This window comes from Miniopterus schreibersii (assembly GCF_964146895.1).
Source record: "Miniopterus schreibersii genome assembly, chromosome: X".
Lineage (NCBI taxonomy): Eukaryota > Metazoa > Chordata > Mammalia > Chiroptera > Miniopteridae > Miniopterus > Miniopterus schreibersii.
Window position 1 is genome coordinate 99,512,792 of NC_138104.1, and position 25,704 is coordinate 99,538,495.

Here is a 25,704-nt window from a genome sequence, read left to right on the forward strand (position 1 = left end):
CCCAACACGGCGGGGTCGACAAAGGACACCGCGGAACCCTGTCTCCCTGCCACGAAAGAGCCGAAGGGGCCGCCCGCGCGCGTTCCGAAGGCACACGTAGGTGTGCGCAGCCTCGCGGGTTCCAGCAGCGGCCGCTTCCGGGTCACGTGGCCCGGCTTCCGGGCCAGACCACCCCTTTCGGTAGGGACCCCGCCAATCGGCTTCTTCGGACTGTGCAGTCCGCTGCGCCGTCTCCGGTGCAGCTGGAGACTGCCCAGCGCCGCCCGCGCGCCGCCCAGCCCGCCCCTCCGCTCGCCGCAGCCCCGGCTCCTCCCTCGCCCGGCCCCCGGGGCGGGGTCTGCCGGCTCGCCCTCCCCTAGCCTCCTCTGCCTTCCATCCAGTAAGCGGGTCCCCTCCCCACAAGCACCACGGCTTCTTCTTCTGAGCTCAGCGACAGGGGCTTCCCCTCAGCCTCCGCCTCCTCCGCCGGCCGAGCAGCGCCGCGCCCGCGGCCCGCGGCCGCCGTAAGTCCCGGGGGACGAGCCGGGGTGCCGGGGACCGGCAGCGGGCTGGGAGGGGAGGGCGCGCCCCCAGCCGCCCTGCGCGCGCCCTGACGACCCCACCCCGCGCCCGCCGGGTCCACAGCCGGGGCGCGATGCTCGCAACTCACTTCTCTCCGCGTCCGCGTCCCGGGATGTGGGGTCACAGCCCCAGACACCGCGGCGGCCCGGCCGCACCTGTGGGTCGGGAATCCCCTCAAGTTTTGCGGAGCGTTTTCGGGAGGGCCGGCGGCCGGGGGCGGCGGCGGCCGAGGACTCTGGGCGCCCCCTGCGCGGCGGCGGGTGCCATTGTCTGCCCCGCTCCGTGCCCGTCGCCTCGCCCGGGCTGGAGCAGTGATGGAGCGCGGCCCCGCGGGGACGCGTCGGAGGCGGCCGGACCCAGGACCACTGGCCCCGAGCCCGATCCGCGGCTCCGCGGCCGAGCCCGTTGATTTCAAGACCAGTCTCGAGGAATTGAGGTGCCCCGGGATTGGCGGCAAAATCAAAGCATTGTTTTTAACCAGAGGGAGAGTAGACTTGTGCCTTGCTCTTCGTCCCGTATTAGCACATCATTTATTTTAAAGAATGAATTATTTACTCATCCTATAAAGTTAGTAGGGAGGGGGAGGTAGGACCCTGCTGCCGGCAGCCTTGAAGTCCGTATCGTTTCGAAAGCAACCCCCCGCCCCCCTCCTGGTCACCGAGATCCTGGAAGACGGGTCTGTTCTTTTCCAAGTTCTGGTAATGGGCTTGCATTCAACGCTGTCCAGTCGATGCTTTACTTGGTGTCCTCTTCGAATGCCGCTAGCTTAACAGGACTTGTATGGGAGGCACTTAGATACCACAAATATCCTTCGTTCATTTTGTGCCAGTGAAGTGTTTTAAGTAAGGTGTAATAAGCCAATTTTAACTTTAATAAAGTTAAATAGCCGCAACATAAATGTCTAAGTATCTCGCTGATGCCTGTTTGGATTACTACAAAAAGCGACAATAATTTCTTAGCGAAATTTAGGGCCCATTTTATCCTAAATTGGTTGCATGAATTCCCCACCCCATGTTCAAATTCAAGATGGTGTGGTGAATAATAAGAATCAGGCTGGAATCTTACTTCTGGCAACATTATTAAAGGAGGTTACAATAGTAAAAAGAAAAAAAAATACCTGTCTGAATTCTACCTTTAAATTGCCTTCCTAGAAACAATGTTTATGTTTCCATTTAAGATGAGTTGAACTACAAGCTTTTCTTGAAAATTAAACATGTAGCTAATCAAGATTTGCAGATTTCAAATAAATACAAAATAGTATATGTAAAATACACTAGAATTCAGCGTCCACTCCATCTGTAAATGCTATTTTTTAAAATTTTAAATGAAGTATTTTCTGTAATGTTTCTGAATGTGTGTAGCTCTTATTTTGGCTTTTTAAAGGTTTATATTCTCTTTCATAAAAATTACCACTTTATTGTGTGCATATTTATCTTGGAATTTTAAAAAAGTGAGATGAGAAGAGAGACTTTACTGTTAGGCTTTTATTAAGGAAAGTGTGCGTTTATGAGATTTGTGGCTAATATTTTAGATCTTTTGCTTAAAATATGTGAGCATAAAAATAATATTGAATGTAAACTGTAATTGAAAAAAATAAAAATAAAGTAAAATAAAATGTGTAAGCATAAATGGAAGAAAGCATTCTAAGTGATAGCAGCCTGCCTACAAGTAATTCATCCTGGAACAAGAACAGCTTCAGGGTGAAAAATAGTAGGTCTTCTGTTTCTTTCAAATGTACCTAAACCAGTTGACATTAACAATTCTCTTTTGATGCATATAGAGAGTGTGGAATGTATAGCACAGATAGACAATAGTTTCTTAAATTGCAAGAGTTGTCTTTCTTTTACCTCAAAATTTTCACTTCAACTAAATGCCTGCTTTTCTTTTTGTTCTGCAGGCTCCAAACTTAGGTGGAACAGGGTGGGGTGGGGAGATTTGCATCTGGTGGGAAGATCTTTCTACGAGAATTTCCTGCTGTTTTAACTGGCATAGAAATATTGATGGCTACTAATCATTTGTCAGTTAAATGCCCTGCCCACAAAGCTCTGTGAAACATCATCTTAATCTTAACTTTATTGAATCAAAGTATTGCATGTAATTTTGATTCTATTTATCTTAACAGATGCAGTTTATGTTGCTTTTTAGTCGTCAGGGAAAGCTTCGACTGCAGAAATGGTATGTCCCACTATCAGACAAAGAGAAGAAAAAGATCACAAGAGAACTTGTTCAAACCGTTTTAGCACGGAAGCCTAAAATGTGCAGCTTTCTTGAGTGGCGAGACCTGAAGATTGTTTACAAGAGGTATCATTTTTATTTTTCAGAAAGGTGAAATAGCAGAATCAAATGTTTGGTCATTTGTAATGTGGAAATTACAGATTTTTCAGAGATAACCTTTATAGATAATGATTAAAAAGGATTTAGATGAAAAAGGTTTTAAGTTAAAGCTTTGTATTTTCTAAAATAAATTGTTTTGGTTACCCAGGCTAACATGATAAAATCAGGGAAGTTGTTTTAAAGCTAATTATATAATTAAAGCCTTAATCATCTTTTTTAGAAAAATTCAATGAATTCATCCCTTTGCAGGGGGGAAATAGGATCAGTATTTTAAAATGTGTGAGTAATTCTCTGAATTTAGATAAGCATTTCCTCCCTCCCTCTTCTCCCCAAAAATCTATAACGTAATGACTGATAATTGACATGCCTTTCATCTGACTTTTAGAATCTTACTTATAAACACCTTGAATACGTAGACCATTTGAGTCATATAAATACTTAAAATTTTTGTGTATATACAGGATCTGTTAGTAGTGTTTCTTAATTAGACCTAGACTTGTTGCTGTGCTGGAGGTGTGATTAGATCTGACAGATAAATTTGCCAAGAATAGATAAAATATTTTTAACACTGAGCTTTTAAAAAAATGCATTTATCTTTATTAGCATCTGAAAGTCTTTTAATACCTTAAAATAAGTTTCTCAAAATTGTTCTAATTATGTTAAAAGAAATATACTTACTCTGTTTTTTCCCCATTTCTCTACCCTTAGGAATAATTTACTGTTTTTAAGGTACAAGGGTTTCTGCGTGTGAAAAATTTTCTTCTATGGGAGATATGTAGGGAACTAACAATATGGGCTACAAGGAGGGTTGAAGAGAAATCTGGGTTTTGTCTCAGCTTTCCTGGATTCCACTCCAAGTGTGGGTGGTGTATTTTGTGGGAGAAATGACAGGAAGTAATAGAGATTATATGACATCAAGAATTTTAAAAATACTGTAGACTCCTCTTTCCAATAAAACTAATTTAGTCATCTTTGGGTGATTTTGTGTCCAGTGTTTTGTTTAGTACTTGTTGAGAAAAATCATAGTATTTTATTTATTTATTTTTATTATTTTTAATCCTCACCAGAGGATATTTTTTCAATTGTTTTTCAGAGAGAGTGGAAGGGGGAGAAAGAGAGAGAAACATCGATGAGAGAGAGAAACATATATTGGTTGCCTCCCCACGCACCCTGACCAGGCTGGGGATTGAACCTGCAACCGAGGCACATGCCCGTTGGCTGGAATCGAACCCGGGACCCTTCAGTCCATGGGCCAACGCTCTAACCACTGACCCAAACCAGCTAGGGGAAAAATCATAGCATCTTAGATCTTGGAGAGTTCTTAGAATATCTAGTTAATTTTTTTTTTTTTTTAGGTGAATTGGTATATAACATTATATTACTTTTTAAGTGATTAAAAACAAAAAAAAGCTTTTTGCCCCAAGGATGGAACCTTAAATGAAACAAGTGGAAGTGAGGTGCTCTTGTGAAATAAAGACTGGTCCTATACCACTTGCTCACTTGGCCTCTACCCTCTGCCAATGAGATGGCTCTTGAGTTTGAAAACCACTACTGTTGATGGAACGTCAACTTTTTTTTTAAGTTAGAATTTGGGAGAAGTGACTTGTCCAAGGTCATATGCTAGTTAGTGACTGGCATAGGGGCTACAGCTCAAATCTTAAGTGTGGAAGCTAAGGATTTGAACAGGGACGAAAAAAGAGCAGATTTGCCTTTCTTAACAGATCTTTATAATTGGAGAATGGGTGGGGAAAGGACTGAGACTGGAACCTGAGGGGGAATTTGTTAGGAGACCGAATTATAATGAGTTCCTGAAGGAAGACCTCTTGCTGTGTGCTCAGCAGGTGGAAAGAGCTGTTACCCAGGTAAATTTTATAAGACTTGCTCCCTTCTAGAAGGGAGGAGGGCAGCAAAAGGGGAGGAATGGAGCGATTCCACTTTTCTGGTTCTGCTGACAGGCTGAATGGTGAGTTGGTAGACAAGTTGACGTTGAGATGCCTGTGTGACTTCCATTTGGAGATGCCTAGTTTTCTTGGGGTGGGCATAGGTGTGGAAGTCTGCTTGGAGGGATAATTAGGCATAATGTGTTTCATCACTAACATTCAAGTGGGAGGAAAAGGGGAAGAGGGTCAGTAACATGGAGAAGAGGAGTCACCAGTGCCAAATGTTGCATACAGTTCAATTACAGTGAAGAAAGACTCTCAGATTTTACAGTGGGCATTTCATAAAATGCCCTTTGTGGGAACATTTTCAGTGAAATAGTAGGGAGAGAACTCTTGAAGAAATGGGGAGAAAGATGAAGACCTGGAAACATTTAAACAGCAAATGTAGATTATTTGGGGAGCTTTGATCTGAAGGACAGAAGAGGTGGTAACCACCCATAGATTAGGAGTGAGGGACAGGGCTTAAAAAAGGTGTGAGAGATTTAAGCTTATTTCTAGATAGGGGAAGGAGTCCCCCGTGTGGAGGAGGAAAATACCAGCAAGAAAATGAATCCTAGGAATGGAGATTCGTGTTAAACGGAAGGATAGAAAGCTCTAATGGTGTTCCTACATGCAGCATTCAGCCCACCCATGTTGGGCCACAATTTTTTCTTTTAAAGGCTATAAAGGGAAATGTAACCTGACTCTGATACTGGCATCAAGCTCCTATAAATAAAAGGTACAATAAACACACACACACACACAAACAGCTTTACTGAGAGAAAATGCACATACAAAAGTTAGAATTTAATTGGTTTTTCTATGCACCACCACCCCCATTTCATACTGAAAACCACCAGTTCTACTAAGGACATAGTTATTTGTTGATATAAACAAGTGATTAGTCCAGATGGAAGAGAAGACCTTTTAAGCAAAAGAATTACTGCTTAGCTCCTGAGAAATTCTGAGCTAGCACTGTCTGTCATTCTTCAAATCAGCAAGTGATCTTTCTGTCTCCCTCAAGTAGTCTCATCCGCTTTCTCCCTCCTGAGCATTTTGCATAACAGTTATCTGGAGTAGTAGGAAGGGAGTAAGGTTAAAATTAGTATAGCTGAAAAAATGGACTGAAAGTCTGGGGACTTGAGTTCTATTCCTTTTGTACCATTAGCTAGTTTTGTGACTTTGAACAAGTCATTTGGCCTTTGTTTCCTCATCTCTAAAATAAATGCTCTTGAGATCCTTTGAAGATAGAACACTATCCTTTTTTTTTTTTTTCTTTTCCTATTTTGTGCAGCATGTTATGGAAGAGGCACTGGATTAAAGTCTTAAAATTAAAAAATACATGCATCTCCAAATTACTAACTTGAGAATTCGCTGAAGAGGACTGTATTGATTTTCTTTACTAACAAAAGAATTTTTAATGACACCGTGGGTATTGAGAACAGTTTAGTTACATTCACCCACCATCAGCTGATATTTAGCTGACTGTGGAGAAGTCATGTGTTTTGAATATAAGAATAGGCACTTTCAGATGTTCTGTGAGTGCCAGTAATTAGAGTAAGCCTTAATCCACTCGCTAAAAATAACCAAACATACCTTTCTTCTTACTAGTCTATTATTAATTTTACTTCATATTCAGACTTACAAATATGCACTAAGAGAACAAAATGAGCTCATTATTCAGTTTTTAAAAGCCATTTCTAAAAATAGGGAGTACACTTCAGGTTCTTTTGGTAATCTTTCACTAAATAAGTAAAACAATTTTTATCTCTTTTCAAAGCTGTTAAAATATTGCTTTGAATGTGTTTTAATTTTTAGCCAGATGCAGGACTACTTTATTTAATACAGTTCCTGGCTGTAGTTTTTAATATAAAACTTGGGCTCTGGAGTATCATTGCCATTCCTGGGGAGGTTGCTCAATTAAGCCTGAGTCTCCTAAATGCAAGTGACAATGGTTTTTCTCTGGAAGGATTGTTGTGAGGATTAAAATGGTAAAATATGAGGACTCAATGAATGTTATCTGTTATTATTATGCTTCTCTTTCTCCCCTAAGCTTCTTGGAAAGATACCTTCTTATAATCCTGATAACTAGATGTTCACCTACAATGAAGAATTCATTTAATTTGGTGGTTCTTTTTCCATTCTGAGCAAGAGCAAACATTTAAATAATGTGTTCCGGGGTTTTGTTTGTTTGTTTGTGTGTGCTTTAATGTTACTGATTGGTGCTTAGACACATCAATCTGGTGATATTTAAATTAATATTTTCGAATGACTCATACAATTGAGGACCTTTGACTAGTGTTAAAGTGCTGTTGGTAAGTAGAAGCAGTACAGTGGGTAAGGAGTAAGGGCGGTGCAAGCATTCAATTACTTAACAGTAACATTGAAAAAAATCTTTGAGTCCGTTGATGCAATGGATATACTGAAGCAAACAAGACAAAAGGAAGAAACAAAAATAACTAATATGTATTCTCGAGACTTTAAACGCCTTTTGAACTATAGAATGTTCCAAAGATTATACCCCTACGTGGCTGTATAATGACTTCATGGGAGACGTACTCGGTCACATAGGGAGCTGGAGCCATTTATTTTATTTGGAAATTATGACAAATGAAAAAGAATCAAGTTTGAAAAGCTCACATCCTTTCAACAGAAGGTAACTGTTCCTGTTTTGCACAAACTGGGCAGATAATTTCTTCTGAAGTTGATATTGATACCATTAGTACATTGTATAAAACAATGGCTGCTATTTTGTTCACAACTGAATAAAATGAAAACTTCACTTAATTGTGGATTTGATCAGATTGGATTTGTTGTTTTAAATTCCTATCTACTGTCAACATGTTGGTAGCTATAGGGTATTGCCAGATGAAATTTAGTTTTAAAAATTCTTTTGGCTGGGGGGGTGGGTGCCCGGCAGAGGGGGTCAATGGGGAAAAAGGGGAGCATCTATAATACTTTCAACAATAAAGATAAATTTTAAAAAATCCTTTTGGCCAAATAATTGTAGTAATTTAAATATTTCACTTTCACTGTTGGTTTTTGCATCCTCCTGGGGGAGGGGGCAAAGAATGTGTATAGCTTTAAGCTTAGAAAGTAAAGTAAACTGATTTAAGTAAAAAAAGAAAAAGAAATCTTAAAAAGAATTTTACCTGAAACTAATAGTGAATTCTTTCTAATGGAATCACTTAGCATTCTGTTCATGTTAGCTAGTCATGTCTGGTTTTAAACCTACCATTTTCAGTGTCAGTCCCTTTAATCTTTAGTTTTCTTAATTCAGGGCACCTTAATGTGTCATTTGTATCAATTTCCCCAAATTCAAAACTGTTCGGTGAGCATGGATTCAGGAGGATGGAGAGTTATAACATCCCACTACACTTTAAACATAAACAGAAACAGGTTAACGCTGGGAAAAAGAGGAAGTTCTTCCTTGAAGTTGGAGGAGGTGCCCTGTTATGTCCTTTATGATGATAAATGAATGCATTCGAGCACCTGCTCTCTGCAGGAGACCCCCACATTTTAAGTAACTTACTGAATGTAGAAGTCAGGTAGAACGGGCATGGCAAAAATTCATGTGTATGACGGGATGCTGGTGGGGTAGATGGTAAAGGACTGAAAAAGATTTCTTGTCCCAGTACAACTACTTGGCAGGCCCTGTACTCTTGGGCCTTTTTTTTTTTTTTTTTTCCTGTAATCAAGCAGGAGGATATTTGCTGTTGGAAAAATCAGATAAGATGAAATGGTTTTGATAATATTGAAATTAGTAGATTGTTATGTAAATAGTTATTCTCATACTGAAGAGCAGGAATTTATTGAATTGAGATGTGCTCATTTATATATTATTTTACATTAATGATTTGAGCATTAATTGCCCATTGTGTTGTCTAAAAACCACTTGAATGCTCCTCAGTCTCAACTGAAATTTGTTTAGAATGTCTTAGGTTTTTACTATTTATTTTTTTAAAAACCCTTAAATATACTCAAACCATTTGGAAATGCTCTTTTAACCCTCCTCAAAGGACTTGGTCATCATTTGCTATGCCTCGAAGGGGTTGTATGTTAATGAGTTTGGGCTTTCTTGGGTTAAGTATAACCATGTGTTAAACTGCTAATTTGGTTGGAGGAGAATATGAGTTTTCCAACGTTAGTCTTCTTCAAGGGTGAATAACTAAACTTCAGTTCAACAGGGTAGAACTACGAAAATTTGAGGAGAGGCCCCAGTTTCCTCTGCTCTCTTTCTCTAACTTCTGTAATAACTTGGAACTGTTGTTCTTTTCTTGGGGTTTATTGCACAATCCTACAAACTTCCTTTTTAAAAATAATTTTATGCTGTTAGAAGTCAAGATAGTAATTACCTGTGAGGTGGGAGGTTGTGACCTGGAGAGGCAAGGAAAGGGGGGTTGGAGGGTTCAGTAATGTTTCTTGATCTGGGTGCTGGCACATGGGCAGGTTCACTTTGAAAACTCACTTATGATTTGTGTTCTTCTCTGTGTGTATGTTACACTTTAATAAAACATTCTAGAATGTTGACTTCATTTCAACAATACCTTCAATATCAATAAGTCCTTCAGTTGGAGAGTTTATTTTTTCCCTGTTTACATGTAGTTTGAATTAGTCATGCAGTGTATTTTGTTTTAATTAAGTAAACTTCAGAACAACTTGGGTCAGTTATGTTTTAGAATATACATAGAAAGGAGCCTGAAAGGAAGAAGAGCCAAATAGTTACTCTTTCTAGGTTATATGATGGAATGATTATTACTTTTTTCTTTTTTGCTTGCCTATACTTTTCAAAATTTCTCTTAAGCATTTATTGCATTTGTAATGTAGGAGAAAAATAATCTGTACTGTTATAAAAGAGGAAATAAACCGTATAAACATGGGGTCTTTCACAATAGGATATGAAAATATATTTAGGAACTGTGATTATAGGGTAAAATTTTTTTCACATTTGTGTTTTTGTTACAGATATGCTAGTCTGTATTTTTGCTGTGCTATTGAGGACCAGGACAATGAGCTAATTACCCTGGAAATAATTCATCGTTACGTGGAATTACTTGACAAGTATTTTGGCAGTGTGAGTAGTATTTTGTTTTAGGGAATTGAATGCCATAGTTTTGTTCTTTTAATCTTTTCTATAACAAGTTTATTATTTGATTGTCTTGGGGATTCTGACTGTCTGAAAGTAACTATGGGAGAGGGAAAGAATGACTATTTTTTGTCAGTGTGCCTAGTCAATCAGTTATTGGCCAAGACTGCTTTGACCCCACAGACCTACTCATTTAATTATGGTGGTGAGAGTGAGGTTTAAAATAGTGAAGTAGAAAGGAGTCCAACTGCAAGGAGTTATATATAGAAGTGCTTAGTGAAGAATTTAGAGTTCGTTGGCAGTTATAATCACATTACTCAGGAAATAGGCATTTTAAAATATCAGTTTTTATGAGTAGAATAGTTGCCCATGTTGAGAGCTTGCAGAGTTGGGTCTAACTTGGAGTGTAGGTATTGTGTTTTCAAGTACTTGAGATTTGAAAATTAAACTGACTAAATCAATGATATGTATTTTAGAAAGAATTTAGATGGATTCACTCTGGTCAGATTTTATCACTAGCTGATAGTGGATAAGTATGTTTTGCTTTTATTATTATTTTTTGTTTGTTTTTCAGGTGTGTGAGCTTGATATCATCTTTAATTTTGAGAAGGCTTATTTTATTTTGGATGAGTTTCTTTTGGGAGGGGAAGTTCAGGAAACATCCAAGAAAAATGTCCTTAAAGCAATCGAGCAGGCCGATCTGCTGCAGGAGGTAAGCTTGGAGTTTTCTAGATACTAGCATGTTTTGCTCTTGTTAGAGAGTGTCGGTCATCTTCCCTCATTCTTATAGTTTCAGAACTTACTCTGAAGCATGCTCAGCATGCGGTGTCCATGTGCAGTTTATTGATTGGAATATGTGTCAGTCACGTCAACTCCATTATCTGTGGATGGATCATTTACTTTGAAAATGGTCTGCCATATTAATGTCCCATTTTGGACCCCAAAACACTAGAGTCTAAACCTTTACAAGACAAACTAAGAAGGGAAAAGAGTCATCAAAAGTTAACAGTAATTTGAAAATTCTCCATCCATTGTTTTGAATTACTTAAGATAACCCCTTTTTTTCATTAATGTAGATAATTAGGAGCTGACTGAGATTAATGCATTTTCATTCCAAATTTTATATTTTCACCTCATGTCCATTAAGTGCAAATGTCCCAAGCAAATCATAGTGTTATAATTAGACTTTTTGTAGAACCCTCTAGTGTTGTGTTAGGAAAACTAACTAAAAAGTACTTTTCTTTGCTCTTAGATAACAAACCATGTTCTGTCAAGCAATTACATTCTTATCTTGCCATGATATCACCAGAGCCATTAATAAACTCCCTTCCCTTTCTAATTTCTGCAGTTGTTCTGGGTTAATTGTATACTTGATGCTTCTGTACCTTTGATTTCTGAAGTTTAAAATTTCAAAGATAAGGCTACCTTTTCCTAAAAACTTAATGATACCTTAATTCAGTACCAGGTGGAACTATTCTTTAGTGATAATTGTAGTTTTAATCAAACAAAGTTTATAGCACAAGAAGAAGGGACTACTCAATATAACAAATGTAGTATGTTTTCATTAAGGTAATTGATTTTTTTTTTTTAATTAGAGGAAGCTTTAAATCCTTTTTTTTTATAAATTTAATTTATTTAAAAAAAATTTTTATTTCACCCATCCCTGCATCCTCCCCCACCCCCTTTGGCAACCCTCGACTTGTTCTCTGTATATGTGGGTCTTTTTGTTTTGTTTATTTATATGTTTTGTTTAAATCCAATTTTTTAGCACTTCTGTTATAACAGAAATGTGAACTAAGGGAAGAAGAATAAATCTCTTTTTCTCCATTATAACTTCTTAACCATCAGCCTGTATAAGGAAACAGAGCAGCTCTCCTTAATCTCTCTGCATCCTTCACTGACTGGGTCAGTTGTGGGAATTGCTCAAAGTTGGGATGACATCATCTAGGCCATACATATATAAAATATGAGACAGTGCATTATGCATTTAGTGATCTTGAGTTACCAAGGCAGTGGTTAAGGTACCTGCAAGAGTGAAGCATTTTGTTGGCTACCCTGACGCCATTTGCTATTCAGTAGTGAAATAAGCATAGCTTCTCTTCCCCGTGTGTACAGTTTGCTATGGTGGTTTATTAATTGATTGCAAACATGTCATTGGGGAGAATTTTTTAACATCAGGTGTGCTGGCTACAAGCTCAAAGTCTCTCAAAGTTAGTAGCTCCCTATTTCTGTTCACTAATCAGACTTTTCTAAAAATTAGGTCAAAACCAGAATCAAGAATTGGGGATTTTCCATATTTGTCCCTTCCCTTGATCACTTTTATATTTCATTATTATGGAACTATAGTCTGTTCTATCAGATTCCGGTATTTCCTCCAAGTTTATTTCCTGATTAATTATATTTGCCTTAAAACATTTATAAAGTTATTGAAGTTCAACTTTCAATTTTAATGCTTTTTTCTGGAGAGTTATGTTTAGGGTATTAATATCTCCTTGTGTCTGGATTGTTTTTTAAACTCTACTGGGAAATTGCTAGACTTTACAGTATGACAAATATGCTAAGTTTACTTAATAGCATGTATTGTATTCAGTGTACTAGCTGATAAAAAAGTTATTATAGGTCCATATTTATTTGTGAGAGAGAGAGAGAGTGTGTGTGTGTCTCCCCTATTGAAGTATTATAATAGTAAGTAATGTCTCCCTTTTTGAAGTAGTATTTTATATCTTTAATTGGGGAAAGTAGGAATGAAGAAACATCATAGGATGTGTATGGTCCAAGTTAAATTTTTCTTACTCTTCTAACCCTAGTTTTAAAAAAAAAAGAACTATTAATTAGAGTTCCTTGTCTTTAGAAGAGAGCTTTGGCCCTATTTCTCATCTGTCACTACCTTTATATTATTTTGTACATAAACAAGTGATAGTACATTAAGACATTTTCTATTCAGTGGTCGAACCAAAATGGAGCGAACCATTTTTCTTCATTTAGCCATTCAGTGCTTGGGAAGGCAGAAGGCAGCTGGTCCATTATGAACTTAGACTGAGTTATAATACATTGCAGGTTAAGGCTGTGGGCAGTAAGGCTTCAGGTTAACAGGCCAACCTGTTATTCAGGTTATTCACTAACATACTGTCACATGAAGTCTACAAGTAACAAGACACTTGTTTCCTAAAATGGATTAATTTATATGTTGATACATGATACATGTTTACATCTCTGGAAGAATATTTGAAATATTTTGTTCATATAAGAAAAAGCATTTCACAAACTGCTAAAAAAGTTTTTATATGGACACCATGACAACAAAAGAGAAGTATGATGATAGCTAACGCTTATTGAGCACTTAGATATGAGGCATCCTATACTAATCCTCCGGATGCCCTGAGAAAGTGTCACGAGAGCCTTTGTAACAAGTAAGGCAGAGGCTCAGTGAGGGTCCTGCAGCTGGTCCTCGGTAGCAGTTGGCAAACCCGGGATTCCAAATCCAGGTCCACTTAGACTCCAGAGCTGTGTGAAATCTTAACCACTGTGTTCTTCGCATTTCTCCCACCCCCATTCATGTATTGTCATGGTATATATGTTTTAAACATTCTGCTTTAGATATCACCTTTTCCCTGGATGTTTCTCTGTATTGAACAGAGTAGATTTCCGATGCCACCTTTTACTTTTTGGACTAGACGTTTTCATTTTCCAAATTATTAATAGTTGGAATTTTTAAATTGGATATATAGATATAAATCATATATTTTAGATAATTTCTTGTTGGATTTGTCTAAACACCTAGATTTATAGAAGCTTTTTAGGTCTTATAATTTGGGGTATAGTATTCACTTAGTCTATAGCTGTAAAGACACTTACCTAAATGCAGCCTTAAATTTGTAAAAGTCCTAATTAATTGATTTTTAACCTAGTTTATCATGTAAAACTAACCCTGAACAACACGAGTTTGAACTGTGCAGTTCCACTTATATGTGGATTTTTTTCTCCCCGATAAATACCTGTACTATTTTCAACCCTCCACTAGGAGTCAGTCCATGGATGTGGGGGGCCGAATGTATGCATTGATCCTACATCATTTTATATAGGGGACTTGAGCATCTGCAGGATTTTGGTATCCACAAGGGATCTTGGAACCTAGCCCTCAAGGATACTGAGGGACAGCTTATGTTTTTGGGGACTCAAAAGTTATGCTTGGATTTTTGACTGCATGGTGTTGGTGGCCCTCATACCCGCCCCCCACATGCACACTGTGTTGTTCAAGGATCAACTGCATTGTGATTTTTCTATTTGGTGTCAGGTTTTTTACTTGAATTATTTATAAACACGAAAGATGGCTTTGAATTGTTGGCTTAAAGATATATGCAAATCAGTAAATGATTTTTACTTTAGTCCTTTTTAATTTGTGAAATATACATTTCTATCCTTAAAAATGTTTATTTTCTTTGGAACAATTTCTTTAAAGTTTCTCTTTTACCCAATTTGTGTAAATGTCATATAGTTTAGGTAGTCCATTTTTTTAGGTAGTCCTTCATTTTATAGGCAAACAGGCCAGACAGTAGTGGATAAAGTAGATTTTCTATTAGCATAGTATAGTTAGTAATGAGAACTTAAAGGTGTACTCAAATAATCGCTAAAATATCAGACGTTGTGATTAAGTAATAAAGATACCTTTTTTATTTTACTTAGTAAACAAGGGTTTTAGTTTTGCCATTTCTAGACTGAACTCTGTTTATTCCTTTTGGAATTTAGTTGTGTGAATACATAATTAGATTTAGGGGTAAAGCCCAGAAAATTTTGTCCATTATCCAGTTTTTTAATGTTTGACTGTTGGAATTTAAAACATGTTTTCTTAACGTGCCACTGGTACTTAACTTGATTTTTAAAACATTAAAGTGCTGAGAGTACTAAATTGACATTCTATTTTTTTTTTTTTTAATTTTTTGCTGTACTTGGAACATCCTTCTCCCTCCCCCTTTTAATAGACTTAAAAAAAAGTCTATTTTAAGCTAGGCTTTTTAGGGGAGGAGGGTGCAAGGGGGAGTGGTATAGTTAGATTTACTTTATTAACATACATATAACAAAGGAAATATAGAGTGCCTTTTCTTTGTAAAGTAAAGCACTTAACAGTTTTTCTTTGCTCCTTAATTTTATAGAGCCAGAATGAAGAATGGGGAGGTTTGTCTGAGGATATCTTATGATAAAGAGCAGTCTAAGACTTTAGTCCCTTTGACCCCCAACTTATTTATTGGTAACTACTAAATTTACCATCTTTGTGGCATGGATAAAATGGAGTGTTATGCAAAGACTGTTGCACGTGAGATGATACCAAGTCCTTGCTTGATCCGTGAAGATCAGATAGTTAGCTACTGGGCATTGGGCTTTAACCCTCAGCGGCAGGTGCATGATGGTGTTCATCGGTGCTTCTTGAGATGTGTCAGCCTTTCTTTGTTATACTAACAGCATCGTTTTGAAATTTGTGGGGGTTTCCTTTTGAGCTTTGTTTGCTGTTGGTATTGTTTCTCACTAAAACAATCTGAGAAATGAAAATAAGTGAGGTACCAAAAGCAAGCATTACACTCATGGATTTGCTTCTACTTCGAGATGATCCACTTTATGAATAGATTTACTGGATTTGCACTTGTTAATCTGCCTCGTCTAGAAAGTGGTGCTCTGTGGAAAATTAGTGCTGCTAAAACTGATTTCTTTTAGTGCTGGGGCTGCATGATATATCTCAGTACTATGCAATATCTTTGTAGAAGTAGTAATCTGTTGGACTACATAAAAAACCGGAAAGGTAAGAGTCTTAGGAGAAAAAGTGATTTCTTTAAAAAATAAATATTTTGTAATTTAAAATTATTTTAATAAGTACTTCTTGGAGAATTTAATAACATTGTCTTTTAATATGAAGTTTTGGGTTTTTTAATTAAAATCTTACTAATTAAGAATATTTGAGAATGCTATTCAAACTCAAGAATCTTACATTGTTTTAAAACAGATGATTTCAAATATATACAATATTTAATAGGAAAAAGCATTTTTAAAAAATATATGTTTTTATTGATTCTAGAGAGAGAGGAAGGGAGAGAGAAAGAGAGATAGAAACATCGACGACAGAGACATCGATTGGCTGCCTCCTGCACGCCCCCTACTGGGCATGGAGCCTGCAACCTGGGCATGTGCCCCAACCAGGAATCAAACCGGGGACCTCTTGGTTCATGGGTCGACTCTCAACCACTGAGCCACACCGGCTGGCAGGCAAAAGCATTTTGATGTAAATCTTCTTAGACAAACTCCTGTGATTTGTTAAAACCTTTAAGCCTAAACCTTTTACTTTTAAATTGGGGTAAAAGTTAACCAGGCTGTAGTCTTTTATGCCTGCATATTTTAATCCTTACTGGAAGATATGTTTGTTTGTTTGTTATTGATTTCAGAGAGAGGAGAAGAAGGGGGGCAGAGGGAAAGAGAAAGAGAGAAACATCAATTGGTTGCTTCCTGCATGAGCCCCCATCAGGGATCAAACCTGAAACCTAGGTATGTGTCCTGACTGGGAATTGTACCTGCAGCCTTTTTGGTATATGGGACAACACTCTAATCAACTGAGCCACCGAGCCAGGGCCATATTTTAATTTTTTTGTAGGTAAACTTCATTGGGGTCTGCTAGAACAAATTCTGGATACGTGAGGTATGGTTACATTAATGCTTAAAATGGAAAATACAGAAGGGCAGATACAGAAAAAAACAGAAGGGCAAACAAATCTTGCCTATCACTTTACATTTTATAAAGAACAATTTGGCCAATGTCCTTGGTCACTAGTTTTCAGGTTGTCATCATTTTGCTGTGTTTGTTTTTGAGCTCTCTTTATTTGCCTGCTTTTCAGAATTTTGAGGACCCCCTTCGCCTCCACTGTTTGATTTTAATTCATTTCGAGCCAACTCCTGCTAGTCTGGGTTATTTGTAATAATGAAAAGTTGTAATAACTTAAAATAGTCAGTAAATCTGATTTTCAAAAGTATTTGACAGGAACTCACAGTAATAGATACATTTTATATCACAATAGTTACATACAAATAAACCGAAAAAAATTTTGTTAAATAATACACTCTTATTTCTTGTTTTGCAATCTCACATTTTCTATTCTCTTCTGTTCTTCCGTTTTTCAGTGCTGATCCGGATTTACTAAATTGACTGCATGAGCCCTGGGATTGGGGCCTGCAAAAGAGCATACTACTATCTGTTGGTGAAGGCTTTTTCTTTAAAAAGTACTTTCTGAATAATTTTAGGGTTTGAGTTCTTTCACCCCCTACTGACACATTCTTTTTTATTTTCTTTTATTGTTTCCTCTGTTGCTATTTAAAAAGAAATCCCATTATAGGAAAATTAACAAATACAGGCAAGCAGAATAGAACATAAAACTTACCCACCAACCGGAGACAATTAGATTAACTCAGTAGTTCTCAGCTGGGGTGGCGGGGGCAGTCGTGCCTCCTCAGGGGACATTGGGCAATGTCTAGACACATTTTTGTACAACTGGCGGTGGGGTGCTACTGGCGCCTAGTAGGTTAAGATCAAAGATGCTGCTAAGCATTCAACATTGACAAGGACAGCCCTCCCAGAACAAGGAATTGTCCAGCCTCAAGGGTTAATAGTGCTGAGGTTGAGAAATCCTGGTTTAATTTAACACCACGGAATATATAAAGATTCCATTTATAGATTGCATTTACATTAAAGACTGCTAGGGCGGGGCAAAAGTAGTTTTACAGTTGTTTGTATGGAAAATAATACAATAATTAATAATACAAGAACAAACTGTTTCATGTGCTCAGAACTATAAACCTGCTTTAGCCCCACCTTGTATATAGTCCATAGTATAAATGACTAGATAGAAATGAATCAAAGGGTAGGAGGGGCAGAAAAGAAAAAAACCCTAAATATTATGAAAGGACAAACATCCTTAAGAACACGCAAATTCTTGGAGAAATCACCTCTGTGATTCACCAAAATTACTTTTATTCGATAACCAGTGCCCGGGGAGATAATCTATGGTTGAGTTCAGCACGTAACCCACAGCAAAGCTTGTGGGATGTCACTATATAATTAAATTTCCTGAACAACCACCAAATCTGTTAACATCTATTAAGGTAATTGAGTTTTTACCTGGAAACAGAATTGAATATACCCTCCAGGCAGTTAGAGCACTTTTGAATTTTCTGCTCATTTCCCCATCCACCTTAGGGATTTGATAATTTCTTAAAGGAGGAATAGTTTAAATGATCAGAATTTGCATATATAGACTTTTATTGCATATAGACATTTTTGTTGTGTGTTTTTTTGGTACCCATTAGCCTTAAAAAATTACTCAGTAAAGATATTTAGAGTTTGAAATTCAGTGATTCCAAGAAATCTTTTGTTTGGAAAATCCTGATTAAATTTAGTGCATTTCAAGTTATGATCCAAATAGAAGATATCAAGGCAAATATAATACTATTACCCTAAAATATACATAAAACTTTCTTTATAGTCTAAAGTTATATTTCCTAAGTTAATTATTCTGCTTTTATTAATTTTAAAATCACAGTTAACTGCCAGAGAAAGTAACTTACCACTAAGAGGTTTTAGAGCAGGGTTTATAGATATGTAGTTAAGTTATCCCCATCATTATTTTTAAGACAAAAATTAATACAAATATAATAGAAATAGATCAACAGCACAATAGAAAAAGAGCAGTAGATATGAATAAGTCATTCATAGATGAAAAAGACACAAATGGGTCCTTTTACTAAGAGAATGTAAATTAAAATATTAGACCTATTTTTGGATTGTTAATTTTTGGATTAGTAGAGATGAGAGAAAGCCTCTTGTTTGCTGCTCGTGAACACTTAAACTTGTATCCCATTTTGGAGGATTAGTTTGGTGATATCTGTTAATGGTTAAATGTGTACACTTTTTGACCCATCAGTTGCACTACAAGGAATTTTATCAAACAGAAATGTACAAATATACCAATATACAAATGTACAAATGCACCAAGACACATGGTCAGTATAATAGTAAGCTATTGGAACGTACACAAGTGCCCATCAATGGGAAGTAGGTTAAGAAAATTACAGTTACGGCCATACATGAAAGTGTTACCTGTATGTAAAAGAAATGAGATCGGCTTCTATGTAATGTTATGGAAAAGATACTCAAGGTATATCAAGCAGTACATTAACTTAATGGTATTAACTCTAAAAATGTTTGAGCCCCCACCCTTTCCTAGAAGTGTAAAATAAGCATGTATTCTAAGTACATTTATAAGTATGAAAAATTTTAATTTACAAGTTCTTTTAAAGGACAGAATGCTGTATGAATGGAAGAGTATACAATTGTTTTTATTTATTAGGTAAAACTTAAGAGTAGGGTTTGCTAAAACGAAAGTTTCAGCGCGTAAAGTGAAGCATTTGTGTACTCTACCATTTTAGACACCATCTGGAGCAATTACTGCTCTTGCCACTCATTACTAACTTAATGTAAAAAAAAAATCACTTGATTTTCCTAATGTCTCACAATTCGTTGTGAAATAACACTGACACTGTGAGCCCTGTCATCTAACAGGTACTTAAAAAGTGCTTTCAAGTCTTCTCTTTATTCATTGCTAAAGATAGATCTGAGTGAGTCTGGATACTCTCTGGCCCTTTGGCCCTTGGGTCTTCGGCACAGAATAGGGTTCCAGAGTTGAGAGTAAGGACTTTGCCACAGAATTCAGTGAGAGGTGATCAGGAACTGTATTCTAGAACATGAAGGACAAAGGATACTACTTTCTCTTTGACTACATTGTTACTAGAAAGAGAAAAACAGACAAGGTTTTCAATTTTGGATCCAATACCACTAGTTTACTTAAGCAGTTCTCATTTCAACAAGACTTAAGCCCTCAGCTAATTGCTAGCTTACCAGTTTTCATCGTAGTTTTCCCAGCTCAGTTTACTTTGCGTCATCAGCCTTGTATGGTGGGTGTCTGGGGAATTTTAAGGTAATGGGCTTGTCTTTTCTAGGGAACGTGGGTGGTTTTGAGAACAGGTGTAACTTAATTCCTCTCAATGTTTGTTATCCTACACTTCCCACTCCATCTGGTCCTCTATGTAGGGGGAGTGAGAGAAAGATTATTCTTAGTATGAAGGAAAGTTGAACATATGTATACCAAGGGGAAGGAGCTAATGCAGAGTGTGATGAAGAACATTAATAGAATAAAGTGAAAAGTGTATTGGGAGGGTGAATGGGAATGGAATCAAATCAAGCACAGGTCTTGGGCAAGTTTTTCCTCCTTTCCTGAGGAGATAACGTGGGAAAGCTGTAGACTGTTTTTTGCCTCACGAGTTGGGCAAGTGAAATTGAGTGTTGTCATTTTCTTGCTTTGAGAAACTACGTCAGCTAGTGGAGAGCTGCTGGGGACTGAGGAGAAAGGAAAGAGGTAGAAAGCTTGAGGAAAATGTTGAGGGTTTGGAATAGACTTCATTAAGGGGAGCAAATCACTAGATGAGCAAAAGGATTGCCCAGGATTGAAGGCCTATTTCAGATTGAGGATAATAAATGCCTAATCTTTATTCAGAAAATAGGTCTCCAAGAATATGTACTAAGGGCAGCTTGTGATTTGTATTTGTGTGATACAACTGGATTAAAACCTTTTTTCTATTTTCATTCTGGCCTATGTTCCCACATGGTCTACATCGCTGACGTTTTAGTGCATTAAGAAACTCAGTTTGCTGGGTAGAAGATAGTAGGTATGGCTCTGCACAGGACCCCTTGTATGTTATGACAGAGTTTACTCTCACCCTCCCTAGTTATAAATATAAGTATTCCATGGCTCCTAAGAGGTACTGGTGTGGTCCAAGGGCCCAGAATACTGGAGTTATGATTAATCCTTGGTTGATTATGGGCATACCTATCATTAAGTAAAAAAATCAACCTTAAATATTAAGTGGTCATTGAGACATTTGTTTATAGCACATTTTCAGACCCTAGCCGTCTAAAATGGGAAGTTATTTAAAATATGTTATAGCAACTTAAAAGTGGTAAAATAATACACTTATTTTTTAGGGTTTCTTTTCTTAAAGGGTGTTTTTCCAATAAACAGGGTTTTCTCTCTATGAAGACTATTCTTCGCAATTGATGAATGCTAATTTCCTATTTAAGTACAATAATCTGGATCATTGGCTGTAAAAAATAGTTTGGCTTATCACTAACCCTTTCCTAAAGGTAGTGAAAGGTCTGTCACCTTTGAGAAGTGTTTCTATAGAATTTTTTGTTCTCTTTCATAGTAAGTCTCTCCTGGGTTGGAATGGCTGTGTGCTCAGCCCTATTTGGGAAACTTACTTTTCTTTTAATGGGCATAAGTTCTCCATGGTATAAAATTAAGAGAGAAAAAAAAAAGATTAAAAGTATAATATAAATGCTCAAAGAATTGGTATTATTTAGGTGAAAGGTTATTTGACAGACTTAAACTTTTCTTGTTCTCTCTCCAGAAAACAGAATGAATGTGTATCACAGCAAGTTTCATGGGGTGTAAGAAAGCATACTAGAATACGTGCTGGAGTACTGACATGCATCAAAATGTAGTAGGACATGTAATTCAGTTTGCAATGATAAGTTTGTCAAGTTTGTATTTATATTTTAGCATTATCTGAAAAGTCTAATTACATTAAATCCCAAGGAATAGTCCCAATTATTTCATTTAACTGATATTAGGGAATTTTGCTCTCATACTGATCCATCATTATTTATTTTTTTACATAGAATGCTGAAAGGCTCATTGACAAAAAGTATTATTAAATACTGTGACTCACTAATGCCATTGATATAGATATAGAATTCCCCTGGGAAAATGAGAGCCTCTAGAAGAAAACTAAGCATTTGGGGGTTTAATTTATTGCTAATATTATTATTCTATTATAATCTATTCTGAGTGGGGGGAAAGGACAATTATCTCTTTAAACTGTTTAGAAATTATCTGAGGATTAAAATTTAACTGGCTTTTCTCTTCAGATACTTTTGTATTTAATGGTTATTTTATAAGGGATCTATTACATATTTTATTGGAACAATTTACATGACTTTGTAGCCTAACGTTTCAAAGTGCCAAGTTGAAGAAATATTAAAATGAGGATATTTTTAAAGCACTCAAATAAGCAGTTTTAAACTTTTTTTTGAGTCACAAGTCTTTTGGTGGGGGTATAATCCCAAGGAGCCTGAAGGGCCATGGGTCCTCTTCTCAGGAAAATCTGCACATAATTTTGCCTCTAGTTACAGGAGGTTCTTGGAGTCCCTAGAAATCCATCTCCGGACATTCTAAGGTCAGTTTAAAACCTCACCTCAGGTTACCTGTGAGAAACTCCTTTTTACATAACATATCCAGGCATACACATTTAACAGATCTGTTTGGAGAGCTCTTTAAAGGATTATTTCAAAAGTAATATATCTTTAGTCTCTAAGGCCTAGTCTTTGGGGTTTTTTTTTTTTGTTTTTTTTTTGGTGTGGTTTTTTTTTTTAAGCGAACCATTAAAAATCTCCATTGCTACTTAAAATACCAGATGGGTGACTACTTTTCCACTTTTTCTTGGGAAAGATTTTGCTTTAGGATCTGTGCAAGAGTTTATGGTCACCTTAGGATATAATGATTTTCATTGAGGGATGAAATTCTTTGACTTAATGTAATAAAATCCTGATGAACTTGAGCATACTGGCAGGAGGGAGTATTCTACTTGCATTTTCAGTTAACTCAGCATTGACCAGATGATTTACACTGAAAATAGTTTAGGGTTCTGTAGGACATAGGTCATTTTATTATCATTTTGTATATATAGTAAAGTTAATAAAGATGGATATGAACTCCTGGGCATTGTTTAGAAGTTAAAATATTCAGACATAAACCAAAGAACAAAATCAAAAATTTAGGTTTTCTTTGCTGTGCACTAAACTTTCTAGAAATCTGATTGTGTCGGTCAGTTTGTATACTGTGTGTAAGAACATATGCATTTCTTTTGTAGCCACGTCATGAATATTTTAATGTCCCAGTGTACTAAATGACTACTCGACGTGTATGCAGACTCTCACAGAGGAAATAGAGAGCTGATATACTTATGAAAGAAAATATCCTCAGCTTGGTGACCATCTTATAATAATAGAATGTTTCAGAATCAATACCTTTACAATTGTAATTTTGTTCCTGGTTTTATTCTTTTTCTGTTTTATCTTCATTCTATATGTGATCTTGATATAGCTTATTCCTGCATGCAGCTGGTTTAATTTCTTCTTGAAAAAATATGACCTATGAATGTTTTTTCATCTTAAACACATCCATGTCATTTGTGAACCACTTGTGATTAATCTTGTTAAGAGGAAAACCTAGTAATCATTACAATGTTTACCAAAGAAAATAACAGCTGAAATGCTAGGTCTAAATAAGCAGTGCCATAATATATAGGGTGGTTTAGTCTTCAGATGTTGAAAAGAAAGTCTATATTTAGTGTGACTATATTACAGTCTATATGAGCTAATGTGTTTTCATGTATCACATAAAAGTGTATTCGGAAATACAAGAAAGTAAAATCTGTACTATGACATCATTTAAGGTAAAACATTCAGTTTTTAAGAAATTTGTAATGCCACATTTATTGAATATCAAACAGTCCCTTTAAGAACTATCAGAAAGCTATGTCAGAAAATCTCATCTGCGATACCTATTTAATAGTAACCCTTTCAAAGTATTAATAATGGGTTTATATAGTCAAATTTGAATATTCAGTTTAAATACTTATATTTTACTGGTTACGGTTCTATCATAGTCTTCATTTAAAGTACTTAATGATTTATTAACTATGGTTTTATATTTCTGAATATTAAAACCTTTAATATTGATCATTGTGTATACATTTAATAAAACATGCAACATAGTTTATTATCAAAGGAAAGTACCAAGTAATTCATTGTTTATACCTAGAGAGTTTAAAGCCCGAGTTAAGTAAGCTGTCATTAAACAGTAAGTTCAAAGGATGCTCAGACTGGTTAAGCACTGAAGGAAGACCATGAAAATGTGCATCAGGCAGGCATGCAGATCAGTTCTCACCACTCTTACCATGGCACCTGGATGGGCTATCAGATGAGAAATTGAGCATAACACATTGAAAGCATTGGGAAACATTGGTCTTTCATTTCCATTTCCCCCTCCACCCCTCCCTGCAATATATTATTTATCTGGTTTTTATGCTGCATAAATATGCATTGTCTCATGCCTGTTTGCTCTGGATGCTGTGCGCTGAGCTGTAACAAGATGTTGCTTCTTTTGTTATCTGTATACAGCTGCTTGCTTTAAATTAGTACATTCTGAAATAGCTTTCCTTGCATGTCTAAAATAAAAATATTGCATGTACTATGTCTCATGTGAATGACTTTTTTCTTCTCCATCCATTTTGACAATGTATTCTACATTTTAGTTTTTCCAGCTAATTTTTTTCAATCGTGGTAAAACACACAACAGAATTTACCAGCTTAACTATTGTTAAGTGTACGGTTCAGTAGTGTTAAGCATATTCACATTGTTGTGATCTCTAGAAATTTTTCATCACACTACCCATTAAACAACAACTCCCCATTTCCCCCTTCCCCCCAGCCCTTGGTAGCCATCATTCTACTTTCTATGTTTTTATGAATTTGACTCTTTGATAATTTTGAGCTACAATTTCAGAGTGAACATGTGAAAATTACATTTTATATTCTAAGCACAATTTGAAAAATCTCTACTGTACTATCTGTACAAATCTCAAAGGAATAAAATGTGTACATAATTCTTTGAAACTAGGCCTTTTTAAAAGGACAAATATTTTAAATAATGCATATTTGATAATCAACATGATTCTCGCTGAGAAATGCTATATAGGATGGCAGGCAGTGAGCACATAGGGGAAATCTGACCAGCTCCAGGGAGTAGGATGGGGGACATTTTTACATGGGTAACTACAGAATTCAATGTAGGCACCCTTTTAATTCATATATTAAAGGTTGTATGACATTTTAAAAAATTATTTAATGTTAAATGAAAATGGTTACTTTTTAATTGTTTCATTTTACTGTGTATGTGATTCAGTGTATTTAAATATGTTTAAGGCTAGACATTTAAAATGAAAGAGAGTAGCTTATATCACTCTTGGGAGTGTTACATCATTTCCATTGGACTTCCTTTAAAAGTTATATCATGAAAACAGACATGCAAATAAAATAGTACTAAGAACCCTCATGTACACATTGCTCAGCTTCAATAACCATCAAGTCAATACTCTGATTACTATTCTTATTTCATCAGCCTCCATCCCCCCATTTTGCCTTAGTATTTTAGAGCAAGCCCTAGACATCCTATCATCTTTGAAACCAAAGTATGTATCCCTAGAAGATAAGTATACCACACCCTATAATATTAACAGTAATTCCTAATATCTTATTCCTGGTTCAATTTTTCCTAATTGTCTGAAAAAACAACCTGCCTCCTTAGCGCAGCAGGTACTGTGTCAGTCTCATAGACTGAAAATGTTTTTTGTTTTTATTGATTTCAGAGGAAAGGAGAGGGAGAGAGAGAGATAGAAACATCAATGCTGAGAGTCATTGATTGGCTGCCTCCTGCACGCCCCCCACTGGGGATGGAGCCCGCAACCCGGGCCTGTGCCCTGACCGGGAATCGAACCCGATCGCCTGGATCCTAGGTCCATGCTCGGCCGCTGGGCCACGCCCGGCTGGGCTGAAAATGTACTTTTATAATTGGTTTGTTAGAACCAGATTCCAAA

The 25,704-nt window shown here is 36.8% G+C and overlaps 1 protein-coding gene across 4 annotated transcripts in view; it reads left to right on the plus strand.

Annotated features, from left to right (window-relative positions):
- Nucleotides 1-201: 201 nt before the first annotated feature.
- Nucleotides 202-25,704, plus strand: part of AP1S2 (adaptor related protein complex 1 subunit sigma 2) — a 28,652-nt gene continuing 3,149 nt past the window's right edge. Inside the window, exons 1-5 of one of the 4 annotated variants that reach the window (XR_013998059.1) lie at nt 202-503; nt 2,684-2,862; nt 9,780-9,888; nt 10,475-10,612; nt 15,051-15,145. Coding sequence is in view for 3 of the 4 variants with exons in the window: in XM_081126299.1 (XP_080982425.1) it covers nt 2,684-2,862; nt 9,780-9,888; nt 10,475-10,612; nt 22,918-22,953 (462 nt within the window). In the remaining variant the exon portion in view is untranslated. Of the gene's footprint in view, nt 504-2,683; nt 2,863-9,779; nt 9,889-10,474; nt 10,613-15,050; nt 15,146-21,396; nt 21,501-22,917; nt 24,305-25,704 lie in introns of those variants that run through there. The other 3 variants (XM_081126299.1, XM_081126300.1, XM_081126298.1) reach the window with 3 other exon arrangements.